At 37.6% G+C, this 13,015-nt stretch overlaps 1 protein-coding gene across 1 annotated transcript; it reads left to right on the forward strand.

Annotated features, from left to right (window-relative positions):
* The first annotated feature begins 1,956 nt into the window (after positions 1-1,956).
* On the forward strand, positions 1,957-10,507 carry LOC309502770 (sentrin-specific protease 1-like). The gene is made up of 10 exons (XM_082175298.1): positions 1,957-2,049; positions 2,205-3,174; positions 5,272-6,231; positions 6,501-6,553; positions 6,632-6,736; positions 6,838-6,969; positions 7,542-8,138; positions 8,227-8,311; positions 8,408-8,503; positions 8,748-10,507. Exons 3-7 carry the CDS (start codon positions 6,204-6,206, stop codon positions 7,776-7,778), a joined length of 555 nt encoding a protein of 184 aa, XP_082031424.1. The 5' UTR covers positions 1,957-2,049; positions 2,205-3,174; positions 5,272-6,203; the 3' UTR covers positions 7,779-8,138; positions 8,227-8,311; positions 8,408-8,503; positions 8,748-10,507.
* Positions 10,508-13,015: the final 2,508 nt, after the last annotated feature.

The following is a 13,015-nucleotide window of genomic DNA, read 5'->3' on the forward strand; positions in this document are numbered from 1 at the left end:
AGTATATCCCAAAAATTCAATTAAATAAAAATTGCTATAAATGTGGTAGCGATTCATTACCGAACTAAGATTCACAGCTGGCGAAGTCGCGCTAGCTAACTTGCAAGCAGGCAATGCTAGAAAATTGGTTGAATCAACCAAGATAAAATATAAATAATTACGCTGTGCATATACAAATGAAGACCAGTCGCAAAGGGCCTCTGATACAAGACACTTGACAATTCAAAAGAGGTCGATATTTCAGCAACTTACCTCTGGAACAACTCAACGCGAAGCAATGTAGGTGAATGGACCCCAATGCCCATTGTTTGGAACTAATCCGATCTTCAAATCCCGGAAGTAGGCGGTTAAAAGCGCCGCCATTTTTTACAACGGAGACCCATGGGGGGATTCCGTTTATATACAGCCTATGGGGGATTCACTAAAGTACAGGGGTTTCAGTACCGCAACGCACACGGGGCGTTTTCGAGGGTGTGGCCGTCACACCCCTTTCCAAATTTAAAAAAAAATAATTTGCAGGTCAGCGCACATGCGCAGAGTATAGTGCCTTCTTCCCGCGCACTTTTCAAATTGGAAACCAAACTGAAGGACGATGAAGAGCAGACGGGTCAACATTAAACAGCCATGGACAATCAAGGACAAAACAGAGAATTCAGTAACTGTTTTTGAACTTTTATTATGATCAAAAAGCAAACGGTTTTGTAAAAGATGCGATAGGATTCAAATGTAAGGAGGAGTGGTTTCACGTGATAACGTTACCTGTCCTAACTGAGTAACATGCATCAGATAGCTGTGTGTGTGTTTACTGGGGCTTCATGCGAGATACCTGTCCTAACTGAGTAATGTGTGCATCAGATAGCTGTGTGTGTGTTTACTGGGGCTTCATGCAAGATACCTGTCCTAACTGAGTAATGTGTGCATCAGATACCTGTGTGTGTGTTTACTGGGGCTTCATGTGAGATACCTGTCCTAACTGAGTAATGTGTGCATCAGATACCTGTGTGTGTGTGTGTGTGTTTACTGGGGCTTCGTGTGAGATACCTGTCCTAACTAAGTAATGTGTGCATCAGATACCTGTGTGTGTGTTTACTGGGGCTTCATGCGAGATACCTGTCCTAACTAAGTAATGTGTGCATCAGATACCTGTGTGTGTGTTTACAGGGGCTTCAGGGGCGCAGTTCCCTCGGCAATCAGGAAATGAGTGCTTCTAATTTGCTTCACTTTTCTCCGTTGAAACCTATGGGGTCGCTGTGTCCAGTTTATATACTGTCTATGGGGGATTCACTAAAGTACAGGGGTTTCAGTACCGCGACGCACACGGGGCGTTTTCGAGGGTGTGGCCGTCACACCCCTTTCCAATTTTTTTTACAAATAATTTGCAGGTCAGCGCACATGCGCAGAATATAGTGCCTTCTTCCCGCGCACTTTTCAAATTGGAAACCAAACTGAAGGACGATGAAGAGCTGACGGGTCAACATTAAACAGCCATGGACAATCAAGGACAAAACAGAGAATTCGGTAACTGTTTTTGAACTTTTATTATGATCAAAAAGCAAACGGTTTTGTAAAAGATGCGATAGGATTCAAATGTAAGGAGTGGTTTCACGTGATAACGTTACCTGTCCTAACTGAGTAACATGCATCAGATACCTGTGTGTTTACAGGGGCTTCATGCGAGATACCTGTCCTAACTGAGTAATGTGTGCATCAGATAGCTGTGTGTGTGTTTACAGGGGCTTCATGCGAGATACCTGTCCTAACTGAGTAATGTGTGCATCAGATAGCTGTGTACGTGTGTTTACTGGGGCTTCATGCGAGATACCTGTCCTAACTGAGTAATGTGTGCATCAGATACATGTGTGTGTGTTTACTGGGGCTTCATGCGAGATACCTGTCCTAACTAAGTAATGTGTGCATCAGATACCTGTGTGTGTGTTTACTGGGGCTTCAGCATACTGAACATGAATATATCAGCAGAAGAAGATTTCACATTCAAAGCAGCAAGAAAGTTGATTGCCCAGCAAAACTATATGTCAGATATATACTAAGGTAAATTTAACTGTCATGGCTAATTTAAATGCACTCATTTAATATTTATAACTTTATTACCATTATAAAGGTAAAGTTTTACAACCTAATACATGGGACTACTTAACTGGATATTTTTCAGACAGATACTCATTATGGTATGTTGTTCTTGGCAGATATGACAACTTTGCTGTTGGAGACAAAAGTTCTAGAAGTGAAAAACAAGCAGCTATAAAGAGGCTTATGGAGTCAATAAAAGAGAAATCCACTGTCACTTCTGAAGTAATTCATGTCAAAATACCTTTGGAAGAAGCACACAAAAAGCACAACACTTCAGAAAACTGTCATTTCTCAAATAAGATCCATCAAGGGGTGCGTGACAAAATACATGAATATGTTTCACTTGGAATGACCTCTGTCCCTTTCCTGAAGAAGGTTCTGAAAACCTTTGTCCAGAAAGAGCTTTCTTGCATGGGAAGTGTTCTACCACACCCACAGGACCCTTCATACTACCCATCAAGCCATGTTATTCAAAACCATGTGCACCAGGCCTTACTTGCTGGAAAATACTCTGGCTTTGATCAACTTCAACTGGAAAAGAAAATTGATGAATGGAAACTAACAGATGGTGCCCAGTTTTTCTTTAGGCAGTGCACAGAGAACTACAGACATCAGACAGAAATTCATGTTGAAGTGAATGCACAAAGAAGTGGATTTCCAGTCAACGAAAACTCTGATTTTGAGGAGATACACACACACCGGAGATGACCACATCACAAGAAACATTCTTGTTTATTCATCAAAACAAACAACAGCAGCATTTACTTGAGCGTTATGGAGATATGGTCCTACTTGATGCCACCTACAGAACTACCAAATATGCATTGCCCCTGTTTCTGGTTGTTGTTCAGACTAATGTTGGCTACAAACCGGTTGCTGAGTTTATATGTGAAAACGAGACAACCACAGCGATAGCTGAAGCTCTTACCATCCTGAAACAGTGGAACGTGCATTGGGAGCCAAAGTACTTCATGCTTGATTATTCACAACAGGAATATCAAGCTCTGGACCATACATTTCCAAATGCACAGAAGTATTTATGCTCATTTCATCGTGAGCAAGCTTGGATACGATGGACAAGACAAGGTACAGTCCAGCTGAAGTTAATTATTACTATCATTTTTTTTTTTTTTATACCAGAATTCCATTATAGCCTTTGGTTTTCATTATAATCCTGGACATGTGGTGATGTATATTTTTCTTTTTTCTTTTTTCTTTTTTTTTTTACTTTTCATTATAAGTAAACCAATACATCCTTAAATTTACATTTGAGTTTTTCAAAAACATCTTTCAAAATACTTTAAATAGTGTATTACATTGTTTTCTTAGTTTCATTTAATTGCATTTAATTTGTACTGTTAATTAGTCATCTGAAACGTATAGGTAATTCCTATTTTTACAGTGTTTAATATCCCATATACTCTCTTTCTGGCAGCCAAGAACAAGTTGTCCCTCTCTGAGCAAAGTGAACTACTTGGCCATCTGCGTGAGATAGCTAGTGCCCCAAGTGAATCATCATGTGATAGGGAGGTTGACAGACTGAAGGAGAGCAATGTTTAGAAGTCATTTGAAGTCAGACATTATGTTGATACAAGGTGGCTATATATTCGGGAGGTGAGGTACTGCACTGGACATGTTCCGTGTTCAATTGTTGTACAGTACATTTAGATTGGTATAAAAGGGACAGGCCAGCATTTAGTTTTCTCTAAAATGATTACGCCGTCAACACCAGACAGACACAACAAAAGCAAGTCATCATCATCACTGATTCAGTCTACATGTGATTATGGTAGTTGCGCTGAGTCTAGGAAATAGATGCCTCAATCAGAGTTTCCGCTAGAAAAAAATGGTGCCGTTCAAAGTGACCGGCAGAGGTTTCTTTTTCCGGACATTTTGATGATATGCCGGTCAAATATCGCCTCTTAATTAGTCAAGTTGAGGAAAACTGGAGGCAGGCTATGTAACTTAAAAAATGACATAATCAGGCCGTATAGAATGCAACATGTTTATAACTTTCAAATAGACAGAAAAAAACATGAACGTCCGATTGGCGTCAATCAACGCCAATTGTTTTTACTATGGTTTCACATTCATAGTTTAACAAACCAATCCCCCTTCCCCACATAAAATATCTGAATAGTAGCCTATTGTTTTTATTCAAGCGAACTTAATTATACACTCATTTAGCTGGTAACATTTAAATTGGCCACCGTGAAATGAATCCTTGTCAAATGAACTGGAACAAACAAATGACTAGGCCTATAACATTGTCTCGCGTCATTTTAGGCTACTTTTTACGCTGTTTTGCAGTGCTGAATTGTGCAGCTGCCGACTTAAAATCAAAACTTCCCTGTAGCCGCGTTTCCATTACAGATGTGCTCAAATGCGCTATTATCTAAATATCTATGAAAAACTATTGCGAAATGACGGCGTTTCCATTAACCGATGTTATGCGACTAAAACGTCCTTTTTTCTCTCAAGATAAGTCATTTCAAAAATCACGGCAACGGGCGTTGGTTTATATAATATCACAGCCACCACATTAGACTATTATTATTATTATTATTATTATTATTAAAGGAAGGAGACGTGGCGTGTTATCCAAGCATTAATGGCAGGGAAAGACCCTTATACTGTGAACGACACATATAAGGAGCTTCTGGGTGTTTCGCCCTCATTTCTGCTCCGAGGTTTTGATGTGGCATTTCTTTGAGATTTAGAATCCAGTATAGGCTAATTAATGTTCCTTTTACGAATTTAATAAAGAACTCTGTCTCGTATTCTGTCCAAACGATCCATGTAGGCTACTTTTGTGTCCATTCGTTTTTCCTTTTTTAACCCGTAATTGAAAAACGAAAAATGAACGGTTGTTGTCTTTTTAAAACGCAAAGTTGAACACCAAAATTTTAATTTGAACTGGCTACACCAACTGCTGTTTTATTAGGGATTATTAGGCAATTTTAATCTGACAATTTGACCGGAGAGATTTAATTTTGTCGGACATTTAATTTTTTTTCCGGCAATTACCGGACAACGGAAACCCTGGCCTCAATCTATTTTTCCCACTGCCTGGACTGGTTTAGGATATTCGTTTTTATGCATCCAGTATAGACTGGGTGTAATGTTAAATTTTTTTCTGCATCGGCTACCTTTATCAAAGTAATATGTTCTTTTCTTTTTCAGCGGTGGTGTAGGGCCTTTGTGCCACAAGGATTCTCTGTGGCAGTGACCACCAACAATGGAGTTGAGGCCCTCAATAAATCATTGAAGAGCTTCTACCTCAAATTTTCTGGAACAGGAAGTCTTACATCTCTGCTTGAAACTATGATATGCGATTTCATCCCTGAACAATTGCTATCCTACAGGAGACTCAACTTCATCTACAGTAGTGAATGCAAAACATACAATCCAGATGTGCCAACATTCCTGAGAGACAGGCCCAGGAGTTTTGTCAAACATTGCTTAAACAGCATCCAAGCAGCTTCCATCTATACAAAAGAGCATGTCGAGGTACTTGGAAAGGAATCTTTCAAGGTGAAGAGTGAGACCACCTCTGCATGGTACAGAGTAGAACTTGGAGACTCGGAACGGTACCCATCTTGTGAATGTGTCCTCTTCAAAACAACGTTCTTACCATGCAAGCATTTCTTCGCTGTTTTTAGCCACTCTGACAAAACATGGGGAGACCTTAGCCCAGTCTATTGTCGAAGCCCATATATAACTCTGGATTTCAGTGTTGCTCTAACAAATCCACCAATCACTGAGAACAGCACTCAAGAAGACTTCTCTAGTGACTTTTGTGTTAGTCCTCTTCCTTACCCAAGGAAACAGACACACAACAGTGAGCCACAGTCAACTGGTGTAGGAGCAGATCAGCAGCGCTTGCGCGAAGAGCTCAAACATTTACACGATGTATCATATATGTGCACTGACAAGGAGGCAATTCAGAATGCATCCTGTGTTGTTCATGAGCTTTGTAAAACACTCAAAGACAGTTTACCTAAGGATCATGGCCTGGTTCTCCTCTCCAGCAGCAAGAAACTGTCAAGCAAAACCTTCGGGCTTTACCAAGTCGCTGTAAGAAGGCCAAACAAAAAACTGTCAGAAGACGCAAAATGAGAGCGATGGCAGTTGCTAATGAAGGTTTGTTATATTACAATTAAATGGTGTATATAAAATCAAATACCTTTTTTTTTTATCTTGTAGCATTACAATGCTATATAATCAGTGTTTGTCAAAGGGTTATTTTTTGTAAATTATGTATTATTTTTCTTTTTTGTTTTGTTGACCTGTCAACTTGGTGTATAGTACATATGACTTGTCTTGGCATTTGCCAACCTTTTAAAATTTCATTGTTGAAAATATCTCTATGCTCTTTATTCTTTTTCATATTCTGTTCATTTCCTTATCAGGTGATGGCCATTTCCATAAAAAGTCTAAGATGACAGAGATGGACAAAGACCAGGCAATATACAGTTACATTACTATTAATGAATCTGCTATTAATGGTTGAAATTTAAGTTGTTTGTGATTTTCTCCTCAGTCATGTGGTGTGGAGGTCTCTGTGGAAGAAACCAGGAAAGCATCCACACTGATAAACTCTGACAATCTTGTGAACCATAGTGAAAACTTACCTAGGTTAACAAAGGTGAGAATATGATTGTGAAATAAAATGTTCTGTCAATAACATCTGTCCACTGAGCAAATTCTTTGAGCTTGTTTATATATGTACGTTGCATTTGTTTTTAGGACATGGCATCAGAGGTGAGACATATTCTGAAACAAGATGACCCAAACATGGTAATAAGCACAGCTTTCAAACTATGCATCAGACAGAGCGACCTGGCAACGCTGGAGGAGGGTTCCTGGCTCAATGACATGGTAAGAGTGTAAGTGAACATACAGTAAGATTAAATATTACCTTTATTTATGATTATCCAGTACACTTTCTTTCTCAAAAAAGAAAATGTTCATAATGAATCAAAATGCAACTACTTGCTTGATGACTCTGCATATTTCGCTGACTTTTTAACCCCTCCCCTCTGACCAACTACCATCGACATCACTTTTGATGAATAGATCCATTTTTTTTCAGGTGTAAATTCTTTCTGTCTCAGTCACATTATAGAAGTAAAGTCAGTTGTAATTGTGTACATTCACATTGACTTCATCCAGCATAATTCTTTTAGTAAACTTGTCATGCTTTTTATCGTTCAATAAATATTGATTATTATTTTTTGGATAAATGGTACTAATAATATTGTAGCTAATAATCTTTGCTATATATCTATCACTGTTTTGCTTGTTTGCATTAAAATCACACAGACATCAAGTTGGACACAACAATCTCTGATTTCTTTAAATATTGGCATTGGTCTGATTAATCTGAGCATTTTAAAAAGCTCTGTTGGGGATATGTGTATTATGATTGTTTTTACTCTTATGTTTTCAAGGTTATCAACTTCTATTTGTCTCTGATAATGAAGAGGAGCAATGAACTGCAGGAAGGCATTAAAGTGTACTGTTTGAGCACATTTTTCTACCCAAAGCTTCTGAGTAGTGACGGACATTTTGCAGGCAATGCAGCAGTGAAGAAATGGACAAAAACAGTGGATCTCTTCCTCTGTGATCTAGTTCTTGTTCCTTTGCACCTTGGCTTGCACTGGGCTTTGGCTGCAAGTAATTTATGAATAGCAATGCCTTTGTAACACATTGTTACTATGTCTATACACTATTAAAAGTATAAAAATGGTATATATACTTTTTCACTATTTAAAGAAAAACTTTTACCTAGTTCTTGTTCCTTTGCACCTTGGCTTGCACTGGGCTTTGGCTGCAAGTAATTTATGAATAGCAATGCCTTTGTAACACATTGTTACTATGTCTATACACTATTAAAAGTATAAAAATGGTATATATACTTTTTCACTATTTAAAGAAAAACTTTTACCTCCATTTGCTTATCACCAGGTAATTGATTTCAAATCCCAGACCATCCAGTGCTTTGACTCCATGGGTCAGAGACATGATGAGATCTGTCACACATTGTTGTGAGTTATGTCCAATTGCAACTTTGGTTTTTAACCTCAAACTGCTTTCAAGGCTTGTATGCATGTCTCATGTGTGATTAATTAACAGGAATTATCTCATGGAGGAACACAAAATCAAAAAAGCCTGCTGCTTTGAGGCTTCCAGATGGACCATCGGCCGAATGAGAACCAACGTATGCATACCCTCATATAAGAAGTTATACAAATATTATTAAACTGACATATTAAACTGTGTCCTTTTGTTAACCGTTATACTTACTTGTTTCTAGGCAATTCCAAAACAGACAAATGGAAATGACTGTGGTGTGTTTATCTGCAAATATGCAGACTTCCTTTCTCAAGGAAAGCCACTTACTTTCAGACAGGTACATGATCAAACTACAATATTTATTTTTCTCACAAACTTTATTCTTAACACTTGTTTGACTTTATCAATAACCATATCTATCCACTAACACACTAGTTTATACCTCACTCTAAACTTAGGACTAACATGGAACACCTTAGCAACTATATCACTCACTGATAAATCTTCAAAAGCTTTTAATGTTTTGTCAAAATCCATGATAAAAATTTGTCTGTACATGATTGTTCTCTTTTTCCATATAGTGTGACATTCCAGTCATACGGAAGGTGATGGTGTGGGAGATAGTACATCAGACTATCCTGTAAAGAATGTGTCCTGAGACATCCAAAAGCTGAAATCCTGCCTTGTTCTGCTTGCTGTCAATATTTGATATTTTCTTTTTTTAATAAAGTTGAGTATGAACAAATAGTTGTCAGTATGTTGTTTTAAGAAGCAGTGGAAAAGTTAGTAAATTTCTAGGTTTACCTCTAGACTTTACAGAAGTTCTAAGATGATTTCAAATAAAATCTATATTTATATTCTAATAGATATACTAGAATATACAGATTTTATTTGAAATTCTCTAAGAACGTGTGTAAAGTCTGTGAGCTAATTAAAGAAGCATGAATTTTGCATAAAAACATTATTACACAAGCCCTGTAAACACACACAGGTATCTGCTGCACGTTACTCAGTTAGGACAGGTATCTCGCATGAAGCCCCAGTAAACACACACACAGGTATCTGATGCACACATTACTTAGTTAGGACAGGTATCTCGCATGAAGCCCCTGTAAACACACACACAGGCATCTGATGCACACATTACTTAGTTAGGACAGGTATCTCGCATGAAGCCCCTGTAAACACACACACAGGTATCTGATGCACACATTACTCAGTTAGGACAGGTATCTCACATGAAGCCCCAGTAAACACACACAGGTATCTGATGCACACATTACTTAGTTAGGACAGGTATCTCGCATGAAGCCCCAGTAAACACACACACAGGTATCTGATGCACACATTACTTAGTTAGGACAGGTATCTCGCATGAAGCCCCAGTAAACACACACACAGGTATCTGATGCACACATTACTCAGTAAGGACAGGTATCTCGCATGAAGCCCCTGTAAACACACACACAGGTATCTGATGCACACATTACTCCGTTAGGACAGGTATCTCGCATGAAGCCCCTGTAAACACACACACACAGATATTTGATGCACATGTTACTTAGTTAGGACAGGTATCTCGCATGAAACCCCTGGTATCTGACGCACATGTAATAGGCCTAAAGTTATGCCATTTTAATAACTGACAGTAGCCTACATTATACTGTAGCTAGGTTTATAAGAATCATGCAATCAGTGTAAACATGTGAAGCGCTTTTATTCATATTGTATTACATTAATAGATGGGTTGAGAAACAGTTCTGGTCAGTAGAGAAAGGTTAAGTTCATCCACTTTTCCTTTACTAAAACAGTTTATTTTATATTTTTGTTAAAAGTGTGACCGGGGATCATGTTGTATCCCAATATTTCAGATTGATTTAATGGCGCGATTGTGTAATATATTAGCGTGTGATTTAGAAATAATTTACTTTGACATGACATAAATACTCAATTTGAACCTTAATTGTTTCTATTAGCGGCAAAAAAGAAAACACCGACCGTTGGCGTATCCATAGAGACAGTATATAAACAGTGTATCCTCGTACACTTAGTGCGCATGACCGGTGACCTATGCAAATTCGGAATTAGGAGAACGCCTACTCTACAACGTCACAATTTTTACGCTGTACCAGAGAAGGGCTCTGGCTGTACTGAAACCCGTGGAAATAAGTGACAGCCGGTCTATGGGAGTGGCGCAATTTTTTACAGTCTATGGTCGCTACTCTTTCTCTCCGGAGCGTTCTATTGAGTTTCGCCTCTTGGGCCGCACTCAGGACATGAGCACGCATGACGTCAACGGCAGACTGGAAGTTTGGTTAAACCCCGCACGCGGCCCTTACGCCGAGATGGGTCTGTCTGCGGACTGCAAGAGAGGGGAGTAACAGGAAGTGGGCGTAACTTGAAGTGGGCGTAACTTGAAGTTGTCCAAATCACACAGAACCACACGATATGTCAAACTCAAAATGAGGAGATGTCGGCAAGATGCCAGCTCGTATAGAGACATTAGTAATGTCATAAGTTTAACATTTAAACCACATTATTAGATTACCCTTTGACTTTATGAATACACATAAATGACAGCTTGGCAATATATTAAAGGTTTTTATTAAATATTATTTCAAAAAAAAATTTCAGCACATGTAGTCAGAGGTACAGAAAAATAATAATAATTCAGCAAATAAGGAAATTGTTTTATTTATTTTAATCATGTTTGTTAAAAGTATGTTGAATGATGTTAGTTAATTTGTGCAACCATGTATTTGCTATAATGATGAAAATATTTGAAAACCAGTTAAAATCAAGTAGCCTAATGATGCAATCCTTAGTTTAAATCTTAACTTTTGAGTGTATGCAGAATTAAATGGATGTAAAATTATCATGTCACATGTGATATTTTATTTAATGTGACAGAAAAAAAGACAGTATTGTGACACACAATGAATTACCAATGACATACATAAGACCAAAGATCATTATTCTTCAATAATATATATTTTTTATAGCACAATTCACACCCAGCGGTAATTCAGGAAAAAAATATCCGAATGCTCCACGTGAAACTTCGGTCTTCCGATCTTTTACCATCGTGTCAATTCTCAATTGATTTTGATTAATATGCGCGAAGGAGCGAGAGAGAGAGCCAGACAGTTTGAAGACGCGCGCGCGCGCGACCGGGGCTCTCTGCTCGTTCCTATCGCAAGCACAGCAGTATGGAAGCAGATTAGTCTCAAATATAATTCACGCAAAAAACATGATTCACAAATGCGTAGACAATTTCACATGCATGAAACCTAATTCACGTGCACAAAAAAAAAATCCATGTTCGTGAAAAAAAATATATATTCACAAAAAGCAATTCACATGCGCAAAATAAAATTATATACTCATAAAATACATTTCACAAATGCAAAACACAATTCGTAGATATACAACTGTGCACAAAAACCTTTGAATGTTTAAAATGTACGAGTGTATTCTTGCATTTGAATGTGCAAATCGTCATTCACTTACGAATCGCCTTAGATATGTGTGTGTGTGTGTTTTTGAGACTTTGCTGGCAGCATAACACTCGTAACACAGAGCAGTCGTACTCTTTAGCCAATCAGATTTAAGCTTATCAATCGACCAATCAGTATCACGTGAGGGCGGGCCTACCTACATGTTACGTCATCAGCTTTCGACCAGTTCATGGCTGAGCAGAGGTAAGTGCAGTTAATCGTTCATTTCTGTGTTAACTGAAGTTAAAGAAGTTTGAGATCAGTTGAAGCAATAGTTTATGAACTATTAACTGATGTAAGCAAGTGTTGTTGTAATCAGATGTCCCATATCGTGTCAAAAATGAAGAAGAATGATGCTTGTTCTGTTGTATTTTAGCTGAAGGTACAGACAGCTCTCACAGCTACAATCACGCTAATGATTGCAAAACAATCATCTGTGGTCAATACCCATCGAGATTGTTCTTTAAATAGTGAATAGACCTATTTTAATGAGCAACCAGTGTTTTTTGCCATTTGTGTATGATGTTAAATTATTATTAACACTTGTTTCCCTGCATTTTATCAGGATTACTCACCTTTGGTGTGACATCTGGATAGCAGTCACGAACATCTTAATTCATGTTTTTTCTTTATTCTCTTTTATACTTTTTTATTTATTTTTTATTTATGTCTTAATTGGTAACAGTTTATTAAAACGTTTCATTAGTTAACATGAACTAATAATGAACTGCACGTGAACAGCCTTTATTATTTTTTGTTAATGTTAACATTTACTAATACTTCATTAAAATCTTGTTAACATTATTAAATGCACTGTAAACTAACAATGAACAGCTGTATTTTTAACTAATGTTAATAAAGATTAACAAACACAGCAACAAATGTATTGCTCATGGTTAATACATGAACTAATGTTAAATTGTACCATATTGTAGAGTGTTAGCAATATATTCAACATGCATTTCCTTATGTTTTGTGCTGTATTGTCATTGCAAGGTTTTTAAATAAGGTTTTTTATTGTCATCTTAAGGTCTCAGGACAATATTGTGAAGCATTAATTTTACTTTGCCTAGTAAAATAGGCAAATCTGATTTTATGCTGATGAGACAAAGGTACTTATCATAGAGAGGCAATTAAGATTATGCGACTAAGATTACTCAGTAAACTCTATTCAAATACCATCACTTAATTTCCCACGTCCTCTGTCTGACTCTGCAACTCTTGTACTATAGGGTTTTAGTACTTTAAATATCAGGACAAAATCTTATATGTCCTAACAGAGAGGTCTACTGATGACCGGACTGAACACAATTCATTTTTTAACTTTTCACTTGATGTATTGCACTTATATT

The sequence above is a fragment of the Leuciscus leuciscus genome (assembly GCF_965113295.1).
Source record: "Leuciscus leuciscus genome assembly, chromosome: 7".
Lineage (NCBI taxonomy): Eukaryota > Metazoa > Chordata > Actinopteri > Cypriniformes > Leuciscidae > Leuciscus > Leuciscus leuciscus.